General features: G+C 46.1%; 1 protein-coding gene across 11 annotated transcripts in view; it reads right to left on the minus strand.

The window, feature by feature from the left end:
* LOC135903876 (uncharacterized) overlaps window positions 1–25,432 on the minus strand; it is a 367,982-nt gene that overhangs the window by 69,479 nt on the left and 273,071 nt on the right. For all 11 annotated transcript variants that reach the window (XM_065434306.2, XM_065434305.2, XM_070535228.1 and 8 more), the window contains one exon: window positions 2,876–2,939. In XM_065434306.2, the coding sequence (XP_065290378.1) occupies window positions 2,876–2,939 (64 nt within the window). The remainder of the gene's footprint in view (window positions 1–2,875; window positions 2,940–25,432) is intronic.

The following is a 25,432-nucleotide window of genomic DNA, read 5'->3' on the forward strand; positions in this document are numbered from 1 at the left end:
AAAGCGAATCACAATAATATCACATATCAGAAACAGTGATAGTACAAGGAATGAACCCTCTCATCAACGAAATTCTTCGTTAGATGAATTCATAACGCTAAACAATGCTACTGCTCTCAATTTTATTGAATGAATTTCTTTTTTGCATGGCTATTGTTGGATACGGCCCCCAATAATTTCTTTACATTGAGTTGTTTACTGTCTAATATGTCATTAAAGATCATTTCAATCACCATCTTGGTGGGTCATGATGCCTTTGTAGTATCGCCAGGCCCATTTCAAATTGTACGCCAAGCTTAAACTTAGGACCGCGCTTTTTTAACGCTGGAAACACTCCCTACGTAAGGTCCTTCTTGATATGCAGGGTGTTTCAGTGAACACTTTCACAAATTTGTTAAAATTGCTCTGGCACATAGCATAATCCTAGTCCATGATCTGGTCTACCCGAAGAGGCAGCCATTACTTATACAAGCAATATAAATGCATATTCGGCTAATTAAAAATTGTTCACTAAGTAATTTTGAAGTAAAAACTTTATGGCACGTATTGCAATATACAAATTCTAGCGGGTGAGACTGCAAGGCATATCCACTTGAAAAGAATTGTACGGGTGACACTATTTACCAAATATGCGCCATCAAACTTGCAGTAAAAATGCATGGTCGTTCCACTTACTTTCTTAACAAATCGTCTTTTTTATTAATTGAAGCACAAAAGCAACCGGAACGACTATGCATTTCTCCACAAAGTTCGGGAATTGATATCTCGAAACTGGTGCCATCCCGCGAATTTGTTCCAAGTGGATCCACCTTGCGAACTCTCCGGCTGGGATTTGTAAATTGCAATATGTGCCATAAGGCAATTAGTTAAAAATATAATTAGGTAATATCTTAGAATTACTCGTATATGCACTTCAATTTTTTTTTGCAAGCCATGTCCGCCTATTCAAGTAGATCGGCTCATGGACTACAATGGTGCTATCTGCAACAAGCAAATTTTAAACATTTTTGAAAGTGTTCGCTTAAACACCCGGTGTAGTGTTTCGAACTATAGCATGGCGCTTCAATGCGATATCGGAGTTATTACTTTGCAAGGGCTACTCGGAAAACGGCTTCGTTAGAGCGAACGTTGGCCATCATCATTGTGCAGGGGCGGGTGCATACATCGTAGAAACTGTTGCATAGCACAGAGATGTTACTATACTATGTGCGAAGAAACCAAGAAACACTGTCAGAATGGGTTCTGGATAGCAAGGAGGGTTTGATTGACAGCGTTCAAATAAGAAGAGAAATGAAAAAAAGAAAGAAAAAGACGCCACGCCCCCAATGTAAGTGTAAGCACGAAATGCTCCTTTCTGCATCAACATCACAAGTTTTCAATTTTTGGTTGTGCAAGTATTTTTTATTATTATTATTACATGACATTTAGGAGACGTCGACATCTTTACACGGCGCCGGCTACTTCTTCACACATAGAACGAACATATAATAATAAAAAAATAAAGCTGGCACTGAACAAAAGAAAGGAAACAAAAAAGAGAAAGTCAGACTCACGTCCACTAAAATGCACTGAAAACACGTCGCAACAGAGATCATATAAAACACATAGGAGCGAAAACCCAGCTCACATAAATACACTAAATACACATGGATCCAGCCACTGGCATCAATACAAAACGCAATCAGTAATTTCCAAGGGTATTACTACCAAACCGAAATCTCTGGAGGCCCAGCAGCACTCACCTGGCGGAATGCAAACGTTGCTCTCTGGGGAAGCGGGCAGCGACTCAATAATGCCCCCCAAAAGGATCCGTCAGTGATTGTATTAATATATACACGGAGGCTCGCATGCGTACCCGTGACGTGTTAGGGTTTCGTGCATTCCTGCTCGAGCGCACTTGCACGCAAAAGTATAGTTATTTTCGCGACAAAAACTTCTTTATCTTCGACCAATTTCCACAAACGTCTGCTAAACCAAGTTTTTGTATGCCATGAGGATACACGTTACGTTTCAACAACACTAACATCAAACCCAGCAGGACAACTCGCAACTAGGATTTTCAACGATGAACTTTGGCGCTCGAAAATACTGCGTTGCGTTAATTGGACTCTACGGCTATTTCTTTCTTTTTTAATTCGTAGCGTGTGGATCGTTTTGGTCAAAACCGGCGTCGGCCTGATCGAATTGGGATGCTTATATCGAGCAGCTACATAACATACTACAGCCAACGTTGATGACTGGGTGTGTTGGTATAGCATATTAGAGGTTGGATTGCGCAACATTTTTGACGAGACACACAGAAGAGAAACACACACCACAGAGCGCTACTTGCAACTATCGTTTTATTCCCTTCCTGTATTTATTCCATTGACAAGGGAATAAAACGATAGTTGCAAGTAGTGCTCTGTGGTGTGCGTTTCTCTTCTGTGTGTCTCGTCAAAATGTTGCGCAATCCAACCTGTAATATACTACAGTCCTTTTCTTACAAGTCACGCCTGCAACTATCAGGAAAACCACAGACGGGTGTTTCTGCAACAAACACGCACGAAACCGACGTTCGTTGCGCGTGCCTGTACTGATCAGCATTTCGGTCCCCTGCCTCTTAATAGCACTGCTTGACCAACAACTTGCGCTTCGTCGATTCCCACCTACAGCGCAGTGCGCATTACAGGCAGACGACTGGGCGCTCACATCGAAGGCCGCGCTCACACCAGACGCCAGCAATTAGACGATGAGATGCGCTTACAGAGGCTGCACTGTCCTGCAACGCCTTGTGCCACGCATTTCTCGTTTCCTATCTAACTGCGCGTCGATTTACGGATGACGCACGCAAGGCGGCATCGGGTCCATCTCGGAGAAGTGGGCTTCGGCTCACCTGGGTGTTCGATGACCGTGTGCACGTGGAAGCTCCCCGCCACCATGATAATCGAGTAGAGGAGCTGAAAAGGTCGAGGAAAAGGATAAACAGAAAACGCATTAGCCAAACGCGCACTCCAATTTCGCACTACGCTATATATAACAACACGCGGCACGTCTGAGTCGGCTTCTCTATAGGGTTCACGTTTCCACGCTTACACAAATGCGCACTTTCTTCTTTCTTTATTTTATCTTTTTCGCTTGAGCTCGTTTTCTAATGTATCGCGCTTCGCGAAGAAGCCCCCGGGCATGCCTAACCCCTTATTGAAATCGCATTACGTTGTGGCAGGTCGATGTGATCCCATTTAATCGAGCGTCTAGTGTGAGTGACTTATTCGAATGAAATCAAAAATGTTGGCAGCCGTCGTGTCGCCGACTTCTCCGCAAACAATAAATTGTCCAATGATGAAAGTACGATAACGTGACGTGATATGAAAGAAACGTTCCGGCAATGAAGTGCATTTCGTAAACGTTCTTAAATAGTTAAGATGGAAAAAAAAGAACGGCAAGAGAACGGCACATTCTGCACTTTTCTACCCTTACCCTTCCCCCATGTGCGCAGTAGCCAACGGGACACTTAATCTGGTCAACCTCCCTGCCTTCCACCTCTTGTTTTCTTTACTTAAACACAAGTCAATCGGTCAAGTCAATCGGTCAAGTCAATCGGTCAAGTCAATCGAATAATATAAGATAAATGTACAAACATGCAAGGATTACTGAGTGCTATTAGTGATATATAATGCGGCTTTCAGTAAAGAAAAGTCAATGCTTTCAGAGATTATAACTGTAATGATGCGTTATGCCAACGCTCAAGCAACATTTCCATGCCGGAAAGACTATAATCAAGCTTAAAATTTTTTATCCTCAAATACATCTATGCTGTTCAAACTTATGACAGCTTACGAAAGGCCGCCCGTGTAACAAGGCATTGATGAACGGTTCATACGATACAAGAAAGCTACATGTGCACGCAACTTCCAATCTGATATGATAATTCTGAAAGCTTGAATTGAATTCTGAGGTTTTACGTGCCAAAACCATGATTTGATTATGAGGCACATCGTAGTGGGCGAGTCCGGATTAATTTTGACTCCCAGGGAATCGTTACCTTGCCCCCAATGCACGGGACACGGGCTTTCTGCATTTTGGCCCCTTGGAAATGCGGCCGTCGCGACTGGGATTTGATCGTGCGACCTCGTGCTTAGGAGCGCACCATAGCCGCTACGCCTCCGGGGCGGGTTTGTTAAAGTATCACGCGGCTTTAGCGAGACGTGGTGTAGTGTGCTAAATGGATCAGTTTTCTGAAGCTTAGTGTAACCCCGCGCGTTATCGGTTCCGTTAACCACGGTGCGTTCGTTAAATAACCATCACATGTTTTTTTTTTCTTGCCTCCTCCACGCAGTTTTCGCGCGACGAAGATTACGCGAATCAATCATGCAATTACCTCGTTAGTGGTGGCTCGTGTTACGTATGGTCTAAAACCTATACGTCAGGGTCTGCAGCTATACAGCCATGGAGCCAACGGCTCGGAATCAAACGTTGACAAACCGGCTTAGTTTATCTGTACCTCTACGAGCCGCATGGCAGGCGTAGGCGTCATGTTGCCTGGCATCGGCTTGTTGCCCAGCATCGGAATGCCGTTGCCCACTTACCGCAGTGTTTGTGGGTTCCCCCTTAACGTCTAAAATAACACCCTATCGAAGGCTGAAATAATCATTTCGCGAACTGCTCCAAGCAAGTTTTCGGGAGATTACGCAGGCTGACTCCTGACGAATATCCTGATGGACGCAACATACGTATAAGCGAGAAGGATGCGCAGCCGGGTACTAGTCTGCCTTTTTCGCTCACAGCGCAAGATCAAAAGGGGAGGAGAAAAGAAAGAGGAAAGGCAGGGAGGCCAACCAGACGCCTGTCCACTTCATGCACAAGCCCTTTCACTTGAGGCAACTAAGAAATAAACATTCCTTGCGTACCTTCTAGGAATTTTTCGCTTTCTTTTCATACTCCCTCCACCCCCCGCGCTTCTCGTATATTATGTTTTACGCGTCGCTTCATAAATTTCATCATCTGCGTTTGATGTACAAAATCTTAAAATTATATACGAAAGAAATATTCCAGCGTTCACGTCATAGCTGAATGTTATCATCCTCTTGTAACTGTGTAAATTATGTCATGGCGTAATTATAACAATCAAAATTGTAAAAGAAGCGTGACGGAGGTCTGACAGAAACTTGACCGCGTGGTTACTCCGATTTCCCTGAGAGTAGCTCAACTTTCGTTAGCGGCATGCTTTCTCTGTCTATTTATCCCGGGAGGGCTCCGCATCGCGGCAAACCGAGTTGGAGCACGGTAAGAACCAGTCAAGCGTACCACAACATAGTAAAAAACAACGCATGCCAACAAGTTCATTCTTTCTAAAGATATTGAAAAGTGCGATACAGAATGGAGAAAAAAAAATGTATGGCGAAGTTCGCACACAGGCAAGATAAAAATGGGGGAATCGCAATGACGAAAAGGTTAAGGCTCTAATATCCCTTTTTAGTTGCTTCCAGGCCACTGTTGCATCATGAGCAACGAACCCTCCGATGAAGCTGCTAGGAGTGCCCACGAAGATGGCGTGCAGGAACCCATGCTCCTGTCATGTACAGATGCAGCAACAAAGCTTCGCTTGCTCGCATGCGATTTTACACGATCCATGCCGGACATGCCATGTTGCTGACATACTCGTTTGCTTAGCCTAAACCAATCCGCCGAACTCCGCATTCCACAGGGACTATCTCGAATCGAGACGACTACTCTCTGTCTACTGTTTTACTTAGTGTAGCTTTTACGAATACTTTTGCTTGGCGCTCTGTCACCCCCGTTTTTTTTATGCGTGCGTGTGTATTTATTTCTCTCTATCTCTTTCTCTATCCCTGCGTGTGCTTTTCTTTTTTATCTTGCTCTCTCTCTCCCTAATGTTGTAGCTTCGTAGCACGGAAACGAAAGACGAGACAGAAGGGAAACGACATACACAAGCGCTACATTGCCCCTTCCTCAGCGCAGGTTCGCAAAGTTGATGCATATCCTTCAGTTCACATCCCAGCCTTTCATATCTATTTTACCTGTTCCTCTCTCTCTTTTTCTCTTTAGCGTTCTGAAAGTTGTCTCTGTTTACAAATCTAAAAAGAGACGAACATGATCAAAGTACTTTCTTCACAGCTACAAGAACTCTATTTATAATGGTGCAATGATACCGAAGAATCTCTCTCAGCAACATGTTAATACTGTGAGAACTCTATGAGGAGGTTCTCGAAAGAGGAATATGCAGTATAATTTGGAGCGCACTGCGTGGGCGTTAGTTTCTTGGTAGACAACAAGAAGTAGGGCGTCTAAGGTAAGCCAACACGAGGTGTATACTGCGCAAGAATGCGTCTAGTCTCTATTGTATACTGTCGATTTTCAGGTTTACTAAGGACTGAAAAGATTCAATATTCGGCAGGAAGCATCGCACATAACAACATATCTGGGGGGACAATGACGCAGCATGCGAGCGTAGTCTGATAAGCTCAAGACGGGCGAACATTTGCGAAGTGTCCCATAACTACGCCCAGAAACGAAACGAGATACTTTGGCATCAGTCATCCGCTTAAGGGTATTCGCTGAAGATAATGTCCTTCCGCCATGCATCGTTCGCTGCTCGCTGGCCATGCGAAGAATTCTTTGCGAGGCACTTAAGCACGCTGATCCGCGCGTGCTTAATGCGATTCTCGTTTCAAGCATTCGTTGGGCCGAAGCCAGTTAGAAGGCCTTGAAGCGTGAAAGGGCGGCCTTTGTATCTGGCCGCCTTGATTACCGGAGGAAGTGGATTTTTAGGAACCAGCTGACCTTCTGATAACGAGATCTTCCACGAATTACTTTGGTGTTTGTATTGAACATACCTCGTGCTTCTTGGGGTTCTTAAAGGAACAAAAACGAATTCATCATAACAGGTTACTGAAGCTTGATAAGTAACGCGCATGTAAGCACAAAAGAGACCTCATTAAGACTGCCGCGGCTTCTGTTACTCTTTTGGGTGCAACATGAAGCCGGAATCCAGCTAACGTTTCAGTTTTCCCTTGTTTAGAACTTTAGCAGTTTCTTCCGACCTTTATTAGTCCACTACACGCTTAATCTATAAATTCTAAGTGGTGTAAGAAAAACACTAGGGCTTTTGTGACTCCGATAGTACTGCAATAGCCGCCTAAGTCCACAAATAAGATTACGTTTCAAGCTGCCCGCGTGTGGCGTAAGACTTCCTTGCTATAAAACGCACACAGGTAAAGCGTCACCACTGACACAGTGCATGCTCACCGTCCTCCATGTGTTTGCGATCCGAGAATAGCGGCAAACTTATTTATCGGATGATACACAAAAGCCGTTTTGTATCGGCCCTACGAATATTCAGCCGATGAAGGACGTTCTTGCTTTGAAAAACCCGAGACAGCGCTGGTGTGCAATAATGCGGACCGATGCTAAAAGAAAGTGCGTATTGAAGATGTCGGCGAGTTCAACAAGCATGTTGAATGCACTGTCGAATGTTCAAGGCAAGAGGTGTGATCCTTCTCTAAGTAATCATAATTTGCGCCGTAGGTTCGACAAAGGGAGCGTTAATTCAAGTGGCATATGTCTTGAGTTTAGTTACTACTGCTCAACGTCAAGGTATACCCACTGTAGTTTAACCTAGCGACTTTTCTATCGTAATTGCATGTGTGCGGCACTGATCTCGTTTCTAGACGGACTGTAGTCATTTGATGCTAGTTTTGGGAAAATCGTGGGACATTAGAAATCTTGGGAAGCACAAATCATGGGAAATATGAGACTGGTCTTATTTGCCTTACCTCCAGCGGAAATACCAAGCATCTTCTAGCTTTCACTAAAGCCTCTTTCTCTCTCTCCCTCTCTCTACACCATGGTGCATGACATGTATTTCGTTCTTTTGCACTTTTTGTGTTTGTTGACCTGCTCGAACACTGATTTCTTTTGTTGATGTGCTCAACTGAGCGTTAACTGAAACATGCTTGAATTCCTGCTACGTTACTAGTTCAGCATCCTCTTATCCACATACGTCAGCGCAATGTTGGGCGCAATGAATACTGTAGGTTTTATTGATTATTCATTTTCGTGTATTGATACGATAACTTAGGTCAGCCCGTCGCGTCATGACTGATCAATAAACAGTATCTGCGAACGCAAAGAATACGCGATGGCTAGCGATAACGAATTTGTCATGTAGCTTCTGGCGTAACGCTGGCCGACAAGTGACTAGCCGATGTTTCGGCCGTGCTCTTCCACTGAAGCAGCGCTGATAGCGCGAAAACACAGCCGTAGTTTCATTTGCAATTTTCCTTCACTGGCTCTCCAGTTGATAAATGCTTCTCTTTTACAAAAAAGTGCTTTTCTGCACGAAAACAGCCTCGCTATTAGCTAATTATATTTTTTGAAGCTTTGCTAATTAGATGCATGTGGGAAACGAGCATGTATGGGGTAAAATGGGCTTGTTTGTTTGCGCATATCCCGGCCTGAAATGCCAGTGAAGCCAGGGTATGACACCAATCTTACATCCTGGCATTTCAGTGGAGTCACACAAAGCCGTCAGACATCAAACTTCCTCTTGACGACCGAGAGAACCAACGCTGAGATATAACCTCAGAAATAGGTAACGTGCCACTGTTGCCCCTATTCAATGCTTTCTTCAGCTCGATTATCTGTTTCTTTGTTTATTTAGCGAGTAGGGTAAAATGTTTCCCTGTGCCAGATAAGTGTGACGGCACCAAATGTGGCTCACGGAGGGCCTCTCGGAAGCTCCTTTCTCTTCGCGTCTTTAAAGGCACTCGCAGGAGGGGAACCGCGAGTATCTCACTTTCCCAGGAAGTCGCAGGCCGCATACGCACCGGACGTCCGAGCAGTGGTCGCTCACCAAGCGTGCGGCGTCATGTTTAATTCAGCCGGCTGGGGATCGTGCCCCGGCTACGCCACGCGTGGCCGCGCAGCGCGCCCGAAAGCACATGTTCCCGACAGCGGCCCCGCGAAAGGCTGACATCTATTGCTGACGAAGCCGGCGCCAGCCCACTTGCACTCGGGGAAGAAGGGGAAGCGCGAACATCGCGGCCAAAGGAAGCAGCTTCCTGATCGGCGAGGCCGCGCAACAATTAGGGCGGCGGCCACTTGTGCACCGTCGCCCTCGTTTTCTCTCCCAACATTTTTTTCTTTTTTTTTTCGGTAGTGCTTAACGCAAGACATGCTGTCTGACGTTGCTAAAGAAACGTTCTATAGATTGCGTTCAGCTTCAGGAACGCGAGTGGAAAGTGCGCAAAGGATTTCGGGAAACGTAAACTGTAGGGCAGGCGATAGGAGGGCAAAATGTCTGATCGTTATTATTATATTTTTTTTTTCAAAGGGTCAACGAAGCGGCGACAAATGTTGCCCGGTAAATGGGTAACAGCTACAAGTACATAAGGCAACTAGCCACGTTAAATATTCCGACACCACACTTCCACAGATATACTACCCCATGAGCTATAGAAAGTAAATAATAATAATAACAATAATAATAATAATAATAATAATAATAATAATAATAATAGTGAGAAGAAGAAGAAGAAGGAGAAAAAGAAAGAGAGACTGAATGAGATTTTCCCCCAGGACTATGGCATACCGATGGACGCAGTAGCACGGAATCCAGAATAATTTCTACATCCTGAGGGGGGGGGGGGGGAGGGGGGGGGGCGAGGTGTCTTTCTTTGTGTACGTCTTATTTATGTGATGTCTTTAGATATCGTGGAGTTACGTTTTCAAGCACGTATGGCATGGCCGCCAACAATGTGGCCATGAACGACAGGCTTCGGGTTGACATGGGCTTAATACAAGCATGTAGGCTTCGCCGTCACTTCTTTTTCAGCTAACATGTTTTCCCTTCCTGAATATCCGCCGTGTGCTCCGCTGTCTTCCGCTGTCCGCTGTCATCTCTGCTGTCTTCGATGCGATTAATATATTTGCACCTCTTATGTAACATATCTTTGATTTATGTAACACCAGTCTTAAGCTTAAATAAAGTCAAGCGAAACCGTACATCGAAGCAACCGCAGCATTTGTGTTTGGAGGAGCAAAGAAAGGAGAAGGCAGGGATATTAAACCGAAAAGCATCCGGCTGGCTACCCTGCGCTGGGGACATAAATAAGGAAACAGAAAGTCTAGAGAAAGAGCCAAAGGTGAAGGAAAGAGATATGAAGAACAGCAAGCTGGGGCGTAAGCTGGGGCATGAGGGAACAAAATTACTTCGAAAAAAAGTGAAATACAGCACTCACCAAAAATACTTTTTGTGTGTTGCGTACCATTTACCTTTTTCAAAAATATTAGACATGATTGGGGGCTTAAGTCTCTTGGCAACATTTATTTGAAACAAGTCTTCCCACGGATTCCAGTCAATCCGGATGCAAAGCTCTTTGTCATCGGGTGCCGAAGTAATTTGTCCACCAGCAGGCATTTGCGCCATCGTTGGCGTGTGAGGGACCAAAAGTCTCAACCAGTGCGCCACCACTCAGTGATTATATAATACGAAAATAAAGACAAACAAACAGTCAGGAAATCGCCAGAGTGCAAAAAAGGTTCGACGACTCAATTACGAAACGGTTTAGGACAACATAATGCACTCGCCTTAGCACTGGCCCTTATCGAACGGATCGCCAAGGACAACCGGGCTTTGAGCAAAACAACGCCTACGAAAAAAATAATGTCAGTACAGCAAGCAATATCGCTCTCCGAGCAGAGTTCCACTTTGCTGGCAGCGCAAGAAATCTTGATGTTCCTGCAATCATTGCCTCTCGTGGAGAAAGTTGAAACGGAGGCCTCTGTGATGGCAGCGGGAAGTAGACGTAACCACGCAGTGACGGCTCCTTCCTTGAGTGCTCCGAAAATGACCGAGTCTGTTGTGACTGCCGGATTCGTGCAGACGCATCGTCTTCGCTCTAGTTCGCTCGAGTGCCAGAAGCGTCAAAAAGGCGTCGTTTGGCGCTCAACTAGCGTTACGTAGCTCTGCTTAACGCGAGAATGAACGAAATCGCCAGCGATCAGCGTCCTGCTTCACCAATAGCGCGCAATGTAGACCCTGCTGGGAGCTGACTCGATATGTCCCTACATTGTGGAATGTGGACGAGCCTGCTGTCAGTGGCCAAACAGCGCAGGGTTTAAGAAGGGGTCATAAAGACACCCTGCTTGTTTATTTTTCGACTCTTGCTTTTATCGAACAGTTCGTGTCATGCGCCCTCTTGTTCAGGCACCAATAACAAGATGTAGAATAATAGTAATAGAATGAAGCAGAATACAGGCTTCCGAGCGCAGCAAACAGTCAAAAAGGCATTCTTCTTTCTTTCTTTCTTTTTTTTTCTTTCTTTCTTTCTTTCTCTCTTTCTTTCTTTCTTTCTTTCTTTCTTTCTCTGTTTCTCTCTTTCCTTCCTTCCTTCCTTCCTTCCTTCCTTCCTTCCTTCCTTCCTTCCTTCCTTCTTTCTTTCTTTCTTTCTTTCTTTCTTTCGGAAGAAGAAGAGCGGGGGGGGGGGGGGGGCACGCGAAATGGTTTCATCAAGATATGGATCCCGGATTCAAACACTGTGACGAGATGGGTGGAAACAGAGCAGATTCCAGTTTTTTAGCCTTACGAAAGAAGATGGTGGTGGTGGTGGTGGTGGTGAATTGTAGCAACAGGCGGGTTTAGCCTGGCGAACAAGGCCGGCAATTGCTCCGCCCGAGCGTCTCGCACGATACCGCTGATGGGTTTCACCATATGTCCATCAACCCAGTCTCTCTTAAGAATTCGATCAGGAGACGTGAAGTTTCTTTGCGGGCCATCACTGATCCCTCGGGAAATATAAGGTGTTGCAGGCGCGCATGTGGAAGGTCCTTGTTTTGCAAATTCTTCAGGAGAGTGTCTCTTGCATCTTGGAATTGCTGGCAGGACCACAAAAAGTGCTCAATGTCTCCTGTCTCGTTGCATGCCGTACAGTTCGGAGAATTTATTCGCCCCGTTTTAAATAACCAGGCCGGTGTGTTAGCAGATCCTGTCCTTATACGATGTAGAAGTGAGGCTTCCTCTCGGTGCAATCTCTTGGTTACGCAGGGCATATGCGGTGGAACCCAAAGCGACGCAAAGTGGTTTCGAATTTCAGATTTTTGCACTTGGTTACTCTTTGGAGCCTTGATTTTGGGAGGATGATATAGCGCTGCGTATGCAAGCGCATCAGCTTTTTCGTTTCCTGAGATACCAATGTGGGAGGGAATCCACTGAAACTTTACTGTGAAGCCTCTGTTGTTGAGGTCTTTCACGATGGCTAGGGATTTGCGTGGGAACTTGAGGGATGGCAAACCACGGTATACTTGTTGTAATGCGGCCTTTGAGTCCGTAAGGACAACCACATTCTGCGGAGGCAAAGTCTTTAATTTGCGCAGAGCAGAAGCTATCGCTACGCCTTCCACAACTGTCGACTAGGCTATACAGTCCAGACGCCCAGACCACGTATATCTTAGAGAGGGAATGTAGTATGCAGCTGCACAGCGGTCTTTATCTGCCTTGACAGAGCCATCTGTGTATACTTGTAGGTGATTCGGGTAAGTCGTGTTCAGGTGTTCCAGGACTAATGACTTGGCTTCTGCAGATGGAATGCAGCTCTTTGATTGCAATCATGGTACACTTAAGTTGCATGTGATGTCCTCGAATGTCCAGGGTGGTTCTATCTTTTCTCTCGGTCTCGAGCAGCGTAATCCTAATACGCGAAGCGTGTTCAATGCTGCATAAAAATGTGAGCGCGGTCTGTTACCTATACGTCGTAAGAGGGCTCTACCGGGCGTAGACTCACTCAATCGTAGAAGCTGGATCATCAGAGCCTCGGAAGCCTGAAGTCGTAGAGGGCGTGACTCAGCTTCGTAGAGCACTTTCTTGTTTGACGCTGGCTGAGGGACTCCAAGGCAAAGTCGGATACCTTTTCTGTGGATGGCTTCTAAGCGCTCGTATTGGGTGTCTGAGGGTGACATCAGAGGTAGCTGATACAGGACTCGACTGGTAACCAACGCTGTATGTAGCCGTAGCATTGACGTCGGGTGGTTGCCCCAGCGTATGCCAGCGACTCGCTTGAGCACATGTAGCCTGGGTGACGATGATGCCACAACGTGGTCAACACCGCGGCGCCAGAGTAGCCTGTGGTCTAAGGTAACGCCCAGAAATCGGACGTTGGTGACCTGTCGAATCTGGTATCCGTCCAAAGTCAGCGTCAAGCGTGTAGATTTTCTTTTCACTCCAGGAAATAGCACGAATGATGATTTCTCTGCTGATAGTGTTAATCCAAGCGTTGCCAAGTGACCCTGAATTGCTTTTACTGCTCCCTGGGCTATTCGTGCGAGGCGGCGATGCTGGTAGCCGGAGACCCATATGCAGATATCATCGGCATATATAGACATCTTCACTGGTGTTCGATGGTTTAGTACTGCTGGGAGGCTACTCATGGCAATGTTAAATAATAAGGGAGATAAAACACTCCCCTGTGGCACACCACGAAATATACGTATTTCATCGCTCAAAGTGTCGCCAAGACGAACTCTGATGCGACGATCATTAAGGAACGTATGTATGAAGTGCAAGAGATGACCCGTGACGCCTATAACTTGTAACTGGCTGATGATGGCTCTTCGAGACACGTAGTCGTAAGCCTTAGAGACATCCATAAAAACAGCAAGTGTCGACAGGCCGTCCGCACTGTAATGTTCTATGTGGCTTAGCAGGTCCAGCACATTGTCTTGAGCGCTTAGACGCTGCCGAAACCCAGTCATGCACGATGGTAGTTTTCGACCCTGCTCGACATACCAAGTGAGTCTTGTGCATGCCATCTTCTCCATTAGCTTCGCTGCACACGAGGTCAGTGATACCGGTCTGTATGAGTCCAGAGCTGCAGGATTCTTTCCAGGCTTCAGAACCGGCACCACCCATGCTACCTTCCATAAATGTGGGATAGCCCCACTGGCCCAGACTTGGTTGAAAAATGCCAGCAAATCACGCCGCCTCTCAACCGGTAGGTTAGTCAGCATCTGATTACTGATAAGGTCAGGTCCCACCGCACAGCGACGTCGGAGGCTGCTCATGGCTAGTTCCAGCTCTCTGAGTGTAAAAGGAGCATCCATTAGGGACGAGGATAGCGGCGGAGGCGGGTCGGTTGTGCTGGCTGACCTGCCAGAAGAGTATATTTCAGCGAACGCATTCGCAAGACAAGCGAGTGTCTTGCCTAACTTCAATGCTAGGGCTTCAAATGGCTTGTGTGGTCGAAAGTTTCCAGCAAGGTTATTAACGACCCACCATATCCTTGGAACTGGTGTGAAGACCGATAGGCTCGCACAAAATGATGCCCATTGATCTCTTCTTAGTTTCCTTGTATACCGCCGAATCACTGCGTTAATCCTGTTGTATATAGTCTTCATTGGTGGGTCACCCTTCGTCCTCATCAGCCTCCGTTCCGCTCTTCTACGGGCAGCGCATAGATTTTTGAGCTTTAGATCCGGAGCGGGGAAGTGGTCGGGTAGCTTCAGCTCAGCGGTAGCCAATCTCTTGCTACGTAGCATGTCCGCGAACAGGTCTCCAGAGGATTCGCTTAGGCCGTCCCTGTACGTATCCCAATGCGTCACAGGACAGGATCTTCGGCCGTTGGTTCTATATCCAGCAATGTTAACGAAGACAGGAAAATGATCACTGCCCATTCTATCTTTGCTAGTCGTTGACGATGCGAGGATGTCCGTTGAATGTAACGTCAAGTCAATGACACTGTAAGAGGCCGGTGGTCGAAAAAACGTCGGCTGTTTGTCGTTTGCCACGCAGAGTCCCTCGGTGTTTAAAGCTCTAACAATTTGCTTTCCACGTGCATCAGTCGTCTTGTCGCCCCAGAGAGTATGGTGCGCGTTAAAGTCCCCACATATAATCCTCGGAGCTGGGCAGCGGCTGCAGAGGTCTCTTATAATTTCTCCCATCGGGACCTTCTGACGAGAGCTCACATATACGGAGGCCACGCTGAGACTTCGGTTTCCCAGCCGCACTTGCACAGCAGTGACTTCCAATGCACTGCTGCAAAGGTCTTGAACTGGTAGAACGTAATGTGGTATTTCCCGTCTCACATATAGCATGGCGCTTCCGTTCGGAAATGTCGGAATACTTTGGTTTCCATGTGCGACATAACCAGCAATTGATCTGGAACTTGGAAGACCAGCCTCGGACAGGGCCAATATTGGCACAGGCATGTTGCGTAAGAAAAGCGACAGTTCAGGTAAGTGGCACGCAAGACCCGCACAGTTCCATTGCATAATAAGTGGCACTTGTGGACGAGATGGTGAACATTGTGTCCTGACCGCATCCATATTGCTTGGTGCTTTAAGAAGAGGCAGAGCTTACAATCACTGACTCGAGAGCCAGGACTACTTCGAGCATTTCCTTCATCGAGCTCGCCGGCATCTTCTCTATGTGTGATCGCAAGGCCTTGAAGAGAGCACGTAGCACCTGCTGACAGTCCTCCTGTTGATTTTTCCCATCGCAACGCGATTCGGGTCGCTGAAGTGCAGACACATAACTTCGCTGCTCCGGTTGTTCAGCAGTCTTGTCTTCTACGGGGCCTCTGTTCACTGATTTGACTGCTTTAGCCGGTCCGCTGCGCGATGGCACCACTGTGTCCTGGATTCCTGGAGAAGGCTTCAGGCTTGGAAAATCAGTTTCACTCTTTGAGTTCCATTTGATTTCGTCCGACTCTCTGTGACTTTCTGTCTTTTTCTTCGTGGCATTTTTCTCAGCGTTTCCTGTTGGCCCCAAGATAAACGTTTTCTTACGCTTTATTGCCGCTGCACGCGTAGGACACTTGCTATAACTAGCTGGGTGATCCCCACTGCAGTTTGCACATAGAAAGTTCTCGCTGCACGCGCATGTTTTGAAATCGTGCGGTCCTCCACATCTCTTACACCGCTGCTCACCACGGCAGTACTTGGCCACATGTCCATAGCGCTGACACTTGAAGCACCGAGGTGGTGTCTCAACGTAGTCAATGGTCTCGTGTTTTGTGAAGCCCAAGTTGATCTTCTCGGGACGGTCTGTATTTGGAGCGAACGTAAGGACCACGGAGCTGGTTCGGCTGGACTCCCAATCGGTTTCAGACATTTGGACGCGTCGCGTGACTCTCCTTGCATGGTGAACACCTTGTGGTTTTAGGTATAGCAGCAGTTCCTCGTCAGTGTACCACTTCGGTACTCCTCTAATAATGCACGTGTTTTGCATGTACGAATTGGGCACTGGTGCTGATATTGCAGTCCCTGAGATTGACTTGGCAGCTGAGAAGGGAATTCACATGCTCTTCTGTCTGTACATCTAGAAGCAGGGCTCCTTGAGCTGTAAATCGGCTCCTAACTGGCGATGTGCCAAGAATTTTTTCAATTTCCGTAGACAGAACAATTCGATTTACTTTCTTCAGGTCGGCTCCTTCTGTGGCAGGGTTAATAATCACTGGGATTCCGACGGTCCTCTTCTTGCGGTGACGCACAAGCCTGAAGCCTTCATCGTCCAGATCTGTGATGTCAGCTATGTCACAATCGTCAATAAGCGTAGACTCGTCGTCTGTTTCTGAAGTCTTGTATCGCTTACAGCCACGGTTGCTCTCAGGGTCAGTCGGTGGCCTCTGGCCCGGTGTCAGGTCAGGCGTAGTCATGACGGAGCTCTCACCGCTACCAGATCGGGCTCTTCTGCAGGCTCCTATCGAAGCGGCGGGAGGCGAAGGTCCCCCCGGCCTCCGGTAGGGAAGGTACCTTGGCGAGTCGTCCGACGTCTTCGACAAATCTATTTGGCAAAACGTCGAAAAAATTCAAAAACACTCGGGAGCGAGACAGCAGTGCGACTGTGTCGAACCAAACTTCTTCTTCTTCCTTTACGAAAGAAGACGTACCACTTTGCGATAGAATTCTCGCTGTTTCATCTTACAAGAAAATTACTTGCATAGAGGCTGCTGTTCCCAGCAATATTTAGGCGATGGCAGAGCCAGGCAAGTTCAGAGGGTGCAGATTGTCTATTTTTTTGCAGATTGCAGTGGTAATCATCTAAGGTAAAGTTGTAATTCAAACATTGAAACGTGTACGCTCGATATGGTTCTTGATCGTTTCTGTAACACTTGTATCAGTTTTTATTATTGTGTAGTACGTCACCACATTTAGGTGGAACGACAAGGCACACTTTTGTTGCTTTGCCAGATTTCCGTAATTTCACTTCATAACGAAAAGTTGTTTCACGTGTGCATAAAACATTTACAAAGTGACAGGCTCCAGTATACAGCCTCGTTGTAGTACTCACATATTTTCTTCTGCTAATTTTGTCATTTCTGTTTCTACGGAAAATACAAGGGGCGCGAGCGAAATTAGAGCTTAGTTTATTTTATTCTTTCTGAATTCACAGAGAGCCGAGGTTTTTTACAACATAATATATTGGGAACAAGTTATGTTGTCTCTGTAGATTAAGCAAAATACTTTGGAAATGTGCAGCATTACTAGCAATCGTTTTAACGAAGAGAAATAAAAATACATTCGAGGGTTTTACGCGGCAGAAGCACAATCTTACTATGAGGCACACCATACTGGGGCACTCCAGTTTACTTTGACCACCTAGAGTTCTATAATGTAGCCCCAGTGCGCGGCACACGAACGTTTTTTCATTCCGCCTACGGAAGAGTGCAGACGCCGTGGCTAGGATACAATTCGGGATATCGTGCTCAGTGGAAATGGCTGCTCCATATCCGCTAAGCTACTGTGGCCGGCAAACTAAGACTAATAAGCCATTTGTGAAGCTTGAATAGCTTTCTAAATAGTAGTTTACTGCTTAGTAGATGGAGAAAAATAAAAGCATTACATGAAGTAGCTGTGATAAGCTGCAATGTTTCCAGGGACACTGAATTCGATTTTAATACCGTCTGCAGCAACGACACAACCCCATCTTTTCGCTGCAAATTTAGCGCACCAAAATTGTTGAACAATACGTGGAGCGGGTATCGAAGCATTCGTTTTTAAAGCACCATTACAGGAAATTTTTCATTTTCACTTCAACTTCTAATTTGCATGCGCATTACTCTTGTCTGGTTCCCCCCCTCCCCCTTTATGTCAAGGGAGATTCTCTCTTTTCTTTCGCCGCAGTTCATTAAAGCGTGCTCGACCACATTTAGGGTTATTGTGTGGCAAAGCCAGCTCAACAACAACAACAACAAAAAAAAAGCAGAAAGGCGCAGCAGTACGAAGATTCGACGTCATGCCTCTCCGAAAAGTAAGGTAACCAACCGGGAACGTCCTTGGTTAACCACCTTAGCTCTACCTCGTCGTTCCTCTCTCTCTCTGTATAGCTGCACATGGCAGTTTTATTATATGCTACAATTCGACTAGTGCGGAATTAAGATAATGCAGGATGTGCAATTTTCACCACAGAATAGGTTATCATCACTCTCAGTTGGAGATGGGCCTTTGTAACATGAGATTTAATGAAACCACTGAGTACGACTGCAACAACACCTTTTAAAGGCGATATCTTCAGTGAAGCTTATGTAACAACACCGTAAACGTTGTGCCTAAATTAAGTCCGCACTAACTGCTGTAATACATTTGCTCAAGAAGGTCGCGCATATTTTAGAGCTCGAAGGTTTCCTTTCTTCGTAGTGTACGTAACTGATTCCCATTCATTTGTATGGTGAGATATCGACTCTAGCACTCATATTGTCACGCGAAGGGCGAGTCATTAAGACGAGCAACTATTTACAGGTTATATTTAGAACAGCGGTTGCAGCGCTGTCCGTTTAGATTCAAAGCGCGAGCCCAGTTCGTTCTTCCTCCTCTTTTCTCGAGTGATGGTGCCCACGCGCCTCGTTCAAACAATCAAATACCACACGCGTGTAGCAACATTGAGCTGCCTAACCAGGCCACGGCAGCCCCCGCGTTATGTGTCGAACCCATTCCGCTTGGGTAAATTCTATGGACGTTTGTTATGTTTGTTTAGTATATTCTGAAGGCTGCATTTTTACTTTCAAGCACATGAAATTAAACAGCTTCCTGCAATTAAAAAAATTGTTATATTTGGCCTACCCCATTCTCGGCCCCCTGGGTAGGGCCGATTCTTGGCCGATCTCCGAGAAAATGGGCGTTTACCACTCTGGAAGAAGATGTATAGAATAAATAAATATATTCAAATAGGTGTTGTAATCAGTTTCGTGGACTCCTCCTCACCCTTATTTTATAGACAAACATCATACATCGCCTTCGTTCTTGTTACGTCACTGAGTCGACGACTAACAGTTGTGCATCCATCTGATTTTTCCTTTGCATTTTGGCATGGTTTGTGTCCGGCATAAGAAAGAGACTTAGCGATTTCTAAGAACCCATACGGGTGCAGTGCGGCGGTGCAGATATCAAAATGCGGAACAGATTAGAACGCTTGCCGGGAACAATAGCGGGACGTCAAGGTTATCCAGGACGTCAGTAGATAAGTAGGAGAGGCAGCGGCACTAAAACAGCTGCGTTATCGATGGGGTGGACACGTATAGTTCGTACACCCGAAGAAATACGTGCGCATGAGGAGCGCCGGAGGGAACAGCAACGACAATGTGCACGGCGCCGACGCGAAACGACCATACCGATGAAGAATTTTCCCGGCATGCTGAACGAGAACGACAATCGCGAGCCCGTGCAACGCCGAACGAGCAATGACGACAGACTCGCAACACACGAAATGACAACCATTCCACCCTGTGAAGATGGAATGGCAGCGAAAGCACCTTGCTTTTTGTTTACGAGCTTTGAATGTCGTCAGCATTCGCTGCCATTCCATCTTCACAGAGTTGAATGGTTGCCATTTTTTCTTCTTTCCTTTTTTTTTCTGGACGCGTATTTTTCTATTGTTTCAAGCTATTTCTATACGCTTAGCACTTGCTCTGACTTAGCGCCAGCAGCACCCAACGAAAATCTGTAACATAACAAAAGCAAGGAACGTCGTGGCGCCTACAGGAGCGATCGACCTCAGACAGAGTGCATTGCACTCTATATCGGGTGTCGTAGGACCACGGTTAATCTGCGTGTGTCGGCAACTCACGACGACTTTTCTATTTTTCTTTTCTTTTCTTCTCTTTTTTTTTGGAAACGGCTTTTGGGATCAGTGCACGCTTAACAGGAAGAGAATGGGAGAGGTCAGAGAGCAAACGAAAAACGGTGCGAGAGAAAAAGAAAGAACGCCATAAAAACGTTGCTCTTGTTTTGGCGACGCTATCCGAAAGGTATCGGTTACCAGCCCTTATGACATAGGCATCTAAACTGTGCATGCGTTTCGAAACTCGTGCAGCCGCAAGCCTAACCGGAGTATTCATAAAGATGTTCGCACTTGGGGTAATTGTGTCACTGGCCGGAATCTGTCCACGGCTACACAGTCACGCGCAATCGGCAACATTAGTTGAGCACTAGTAGCGCGGCGAATTCAGACGCTTGCTGGCTGCCGCCAGCTCTATATAGCATTAACGCAGCTGCACAGTTTTAGAAGGAGGTAGCGTGAGCACCAAAGAGCGGGGGCCGTTTCCCCGCGGCGAGTTCTCGCCGCCGCCGAGTGGTATCACCGAGACTACGGCGACGGGGCGTATGGTTATTTTACTGCCGCGCCGTTGCACGAACGGCCTTCATTTGCTTCTTTCGCGGTCCGTTTTTATCCTTTGCGCTTCAGTCAGAGTGGACGGTAGGGCTTTACGAGGACTTAGTGGCCGGGTTCGGCGCGGATGACGCTTCGCGGTGCTTTTAGTTTTCCGCCAGCGATCGTCGTATACGCGGCTCGCCAACGACAACGCGGGGCGACAAAATGCGCATTGTTGCCCGCAATTGGTGAGTGGATCGTAAGAGCCTCTTCCCCTCCTTCGCGACCCGCGTGTCCTCCGCGCACCGGCTGGACAAAGATTGAAGACACCGACGCGCTGCGGCTGAAAGGAACAACCTTCTTTTCCCTCCCGTTTATGGGATTCTTTGGCGTTTTTCCTCGTTCGGCTGAGCCCTCTCTTCACCGTCGGGAAAACGGCTCGCACGAAACGGGACTAAGTGTTCCACGAGCTTTTGGAGCCCCGCTGGGGTGAAAGTACGGAAATCGTTTTCAACAGGAAGGACGCTGCTCACATAGCACAGATTCATAAGAGGCTCCAATAATATGCTCACGAAACGGCAGTTTATTATTTTATTCCCAATATGTATCAAGAACTGCGGAGGTTAAGAAACAATTCCCCTCCCGATGTAGCCGTTTTACAATGATATTGATAATATTCTAGGTTTTCATTGTTCTCTTTATCTATATTTTTTACTATACAGATGCAATATATCTATGTTTAGATGTTTAGATATTTGGCATGAATCGCTCTGTTTAATTGCTGTAATACTGGCATTTATTTGTCTTTGCTACTGCTGATGCCAACATGTTAACAAGGGGCATGATCCTCTTAAGCGAACTCCTGTGCTGGCTTTTTGTTCTGGCTCCTTGCGTCATTGTAGATGCAAAATAAAGTTGAGCTTGGAATCACTTGCATTCACGGTGGCATAACAGTATCTCAAAAAAAAAAAAACTTTTTGTCATTATGTTGCCATCCCAACACAATATATAAAACTCACAGAAACCTGAAAATCTGCTTTTCTTAAGATCGAATATGCATGCGCAGTTTGGCACCAGCTTCGGACTAAGCCAGTGAAAGCATTTCAATCCGTCCAAAGCGGCGCTATGAGATAATTCGCTTTCTCCTAGTATTACAACTATTACAGCGTCTCCGAAATAAACCGTGTAGCTAATCTCCACAGTCGTGAGTTACACACACACACAAAAAAAAAGAACGGTGTGCGTGCGCCACTGCCTTAAATTGTGTGAAGCCAAACTCAAGTCGAAGTTGTAACTGACAGAAATCAGACACCTCGGTTCCCTTATTTCTCGTTCAGTGCCACAAATTTTATCACTCGTGTCTTGACTTCACGTAAACGTAACAATCCATTTCTCATATAATATTTCGTACTTAGTCTCCAGCTCCTTTCGCTGATCGTACGTTCTAAAATTATTCTTCCAGTTACCGCAAGTTCATCATAAGCTCGACTCGAATGGTTTCGTTGATCTTTTGAAATAAACATTTTTTTTTTGTTGATGACAGCAGTGCGCCAGTTTAGATAACAGCCTGCTTATCGTCAGGTTTATAAATATTATTCCGTTATAATAATTTTAAGTTATTGGACCTATTGAGTCTAAAAACTAAGCTCCACATTTGAGACTCATTAATAAATAGAAACCCTTTGCACTAGCCGTCTTCCGTATGAACTTTGATGATTATATTAATGTATGAACTTTGATGATTATATTAATTACAGCCCCATCTGTAAGCCCGAAACTGAAAAACACACAGCAAATGGTCACTTTTTTGTGTCTGTCTGTATTCGTGAATTGAAAAGGCAATGGAGCTTACGACTCTGCGCTAGCGTGCAGAGAAAGCTTGCTCCAGTCGCAAGCACTCAGCCACACACGATGAATTCCCTTACGACGCGACGCTCCCATCCTCGCATCGATACGCTTAGGCCGTATACGACCGCCTTCTTCTCCTTTCCGCTATAACGAGACATTCGGATCTTGACAGCTCGTCCATCAACCTGTTTCTTGGGAGGTGGTGTCGCCAGCCAGATTTCTGGGGACCTCGGGCATCGACCGCAAAATCGCAAGTCATTTCTTTTTGGTTCCAAATTTCGGTATGATGTAGTTGTTTTCTTTTCCATTCACTTTTGTTGTCTCTTCAGCGCACATTGAAGCGCGCATTCTCATGTCGGGGACAAAGTGGCACAAAAGTGGCGCTCTGGGTCAAGCGATCGTAACGAGTCTGCGAATCAGTCATCGGGCGTTGATCGCCCGCCCACGTAGGCCTGCAGCAGACATCGATCGAATAGTGCACTGTGAGAGAGTGCCTGCTTCCGCTCTTTTCGAAGTTCCGTTCCGCTTATGTAGGGCACCAGCGGGCACTGCGTTGGTACGGTAAAAAAACTCCTCGACGCTCGTCCCAAGTGCGGTGTTAGAAAAAAAGAACTCCAATCACGATGACGCCTCCATCGTTTCTACTCATTCCCTCATTCCCTACTTCCCTCATTCATCGCGTAATGAAAACACGGCAAATCCAAGGCTGTGTTGGAATACATAACGGGAAGCTTGTTTGAGTTAGCGCGAGGTAGCAGCAGTATAGCTGATGACACGCGCACGACCTTGTCGCCCGTGGCTGTTACCAGATCTCTGCCTCACGAGATCAAAGCCGATGTATGACTCTTGTCGAGAGAAGAATGCTGATGAAAGATGCATGCGCGCAGAAGTACGACAGATATGTAAATATATTAAAGGCTTCTATACCCGCTGTGTCTCAGAAGCAAATACCCATTCTGGGTGATTGATCAAGAATGTGCACATGTCCGCTGGCAAATGCCTGCCAGTCAAAGAATGGTGAAGACCAAAAATCAGGAGCAATTCCACTCTGTGAAGTTGGATGACCAGCAAAGCTGTTTGGCACACGATACGGAGGTGACACAGATTTCTGAACAAAGGTACGAAAACATTTATTGTCATAATCGTTGGTCCTAGTGACGACAGGCACGCGGATACATTCTGGTATCACCTCTGTTATTAAATTCGTAAGCATTCCTACGCCTACGCAACGAGAAATTTGTGCATCACGTAAGACAATAAATGGCTATTACCCCATTAAGCAATGGCTCATACCCCCGCAAGCAAACAAGCAAGCAAAAAAAAAATCTACCTGAGCGTCTACTGATATTGAAAATGGATCCGCCGTGGTTGCTTTGTGGCTATGGTGTTGGGCTGCTGAGCACGAGGTCGTGGGATTGAATCCCGGCCACGGTGGCCGCATTTCGATGGGGGCGAAATGCGAAAACACCTGTGTACTTAGATTTAGATGCACGTTAAAAAACCCCAGGTGGTCGAAATTTCCGAAGTCCTTCACGACGGCATGCCTCATAATCAGAAAGTGGTTTTGGCATGTAAAACCCCATAATTTAAATTTATTCTTGAAGATGGTACCCATTGATAACTAATCTACTGAACTGCATATCCAACTGATCAGTCGCATAAGCTTTTGCATAGAATGAAGCAATTTTCCATTGAATTTGGGAGCTGCGTTTTCGCGCACGCATATTTCTTGGCGGACACGAAAAAATCCACCTCGCCCTAGCCATAAACAGTCTCGCTCTAATATGACACATACAAGAATATCAAGACCGCCGTTGGATGTAATGCGTTATTCTGTGTGAAGCAACAATTATGCACACAAATTTTATGCCATGATGTATTGTCCATTCATGCGGCATAGAGGTCCACTCACCGACACTACTTTGTCGGTCAATATTGGAGGCTATAGTATGTAAGTGATCTATTAGACGAGAAGCATTAATTGAGCAAGTCTACCATTACACCAAAGTTCTGGAAGTTAAGTAAAGCTTGGCTTTAATATTACGCGATTAGTTCATCGACAAAACTAAGACGCGATTCGCTGCGCATGTCTACAGATAGGAGCTAGACAGAGAGGTAAGAGGAAGTTGCTGAATGACAGCGTGCATTGTGACATGTTTGCTACACTTTACTAGAGGTGGGAAAAACAGTATGATAAACGAAGGAAAAAGACAGAAAGCGAACATGTCTGCATACCAACGCAGTTGTCAACAGCGCACTCATCAGCGGTCGCACAGTCCACGCATTTTTTTCTAGAACTTTACCCGTGGTCAAGTGCCTGTCTGCAGTAATGAAGCTACCGGCCACAGCCTAAAAACCTTTCGTCATGTGGGGAGTCTGATGTCCAACCTTCTTAGGTTAGTTTGGACGAAAGGCAGTGCGAAAAGTTACGTAATCGAGTGACAAACAGGCAAAATCTTATTTCAGAGGTAAAATAAAATAAATAACAGGTACCCAAGCATCCTACCGTACCCATAAAATAAGAGACGTGAAGTGCCATGAACCATAACTCATCCTGGGATATTTTGCATGCTTTTTGCCTTCTTTCTTTCGATCGGCCTTCCCACCACCAACTTTATGGGTGCACTATTTCGAAATTTCTGTGATCGCAATGATGTATCAATAAATTAGAAAGCGTAGTGGTTGGTGGGAACATTGGCCATTCTTGCGTTTCTTGAGCTTGAGCATCAGGCAAGTACGAAGGCTTGCATGCTCTGGATGAGTAGATAGTGCATGAGGATATATTGGTAGGATATTTGGTTGGTGGGCAGAGGCGCATCCTTTAGACACGTGAGTAAACACTGATGCACAGCGTTCGTGTCTGTTTCAACGTTGGCAGACGTGCCTAAAGATGCGCTGTCTCTACAACAACAATGGAGTGCGCTGCGTGGTACATACATCTCACTTGTGACTGGTGGAATGCACTGACTGCATTGCAAGTCAGTGCATTCTGCCACGTGACGA

The sequence above is a fragment of the Dermacentor albipictus genome, chromosome 3 (assembly GCF_038994185.2).
Source record: "Dermacentor albipictus isolate Rhodes 1998 colony chromosome 3, USDA_Dalb.pri_finalv2, whole genome shotgun sequence".
NCBI lineage: Eukaryota > Metazoa > Arthropoda > Arachnida > Ixodida > Ixodidae > Dermacentor > Dermacentor albipictus.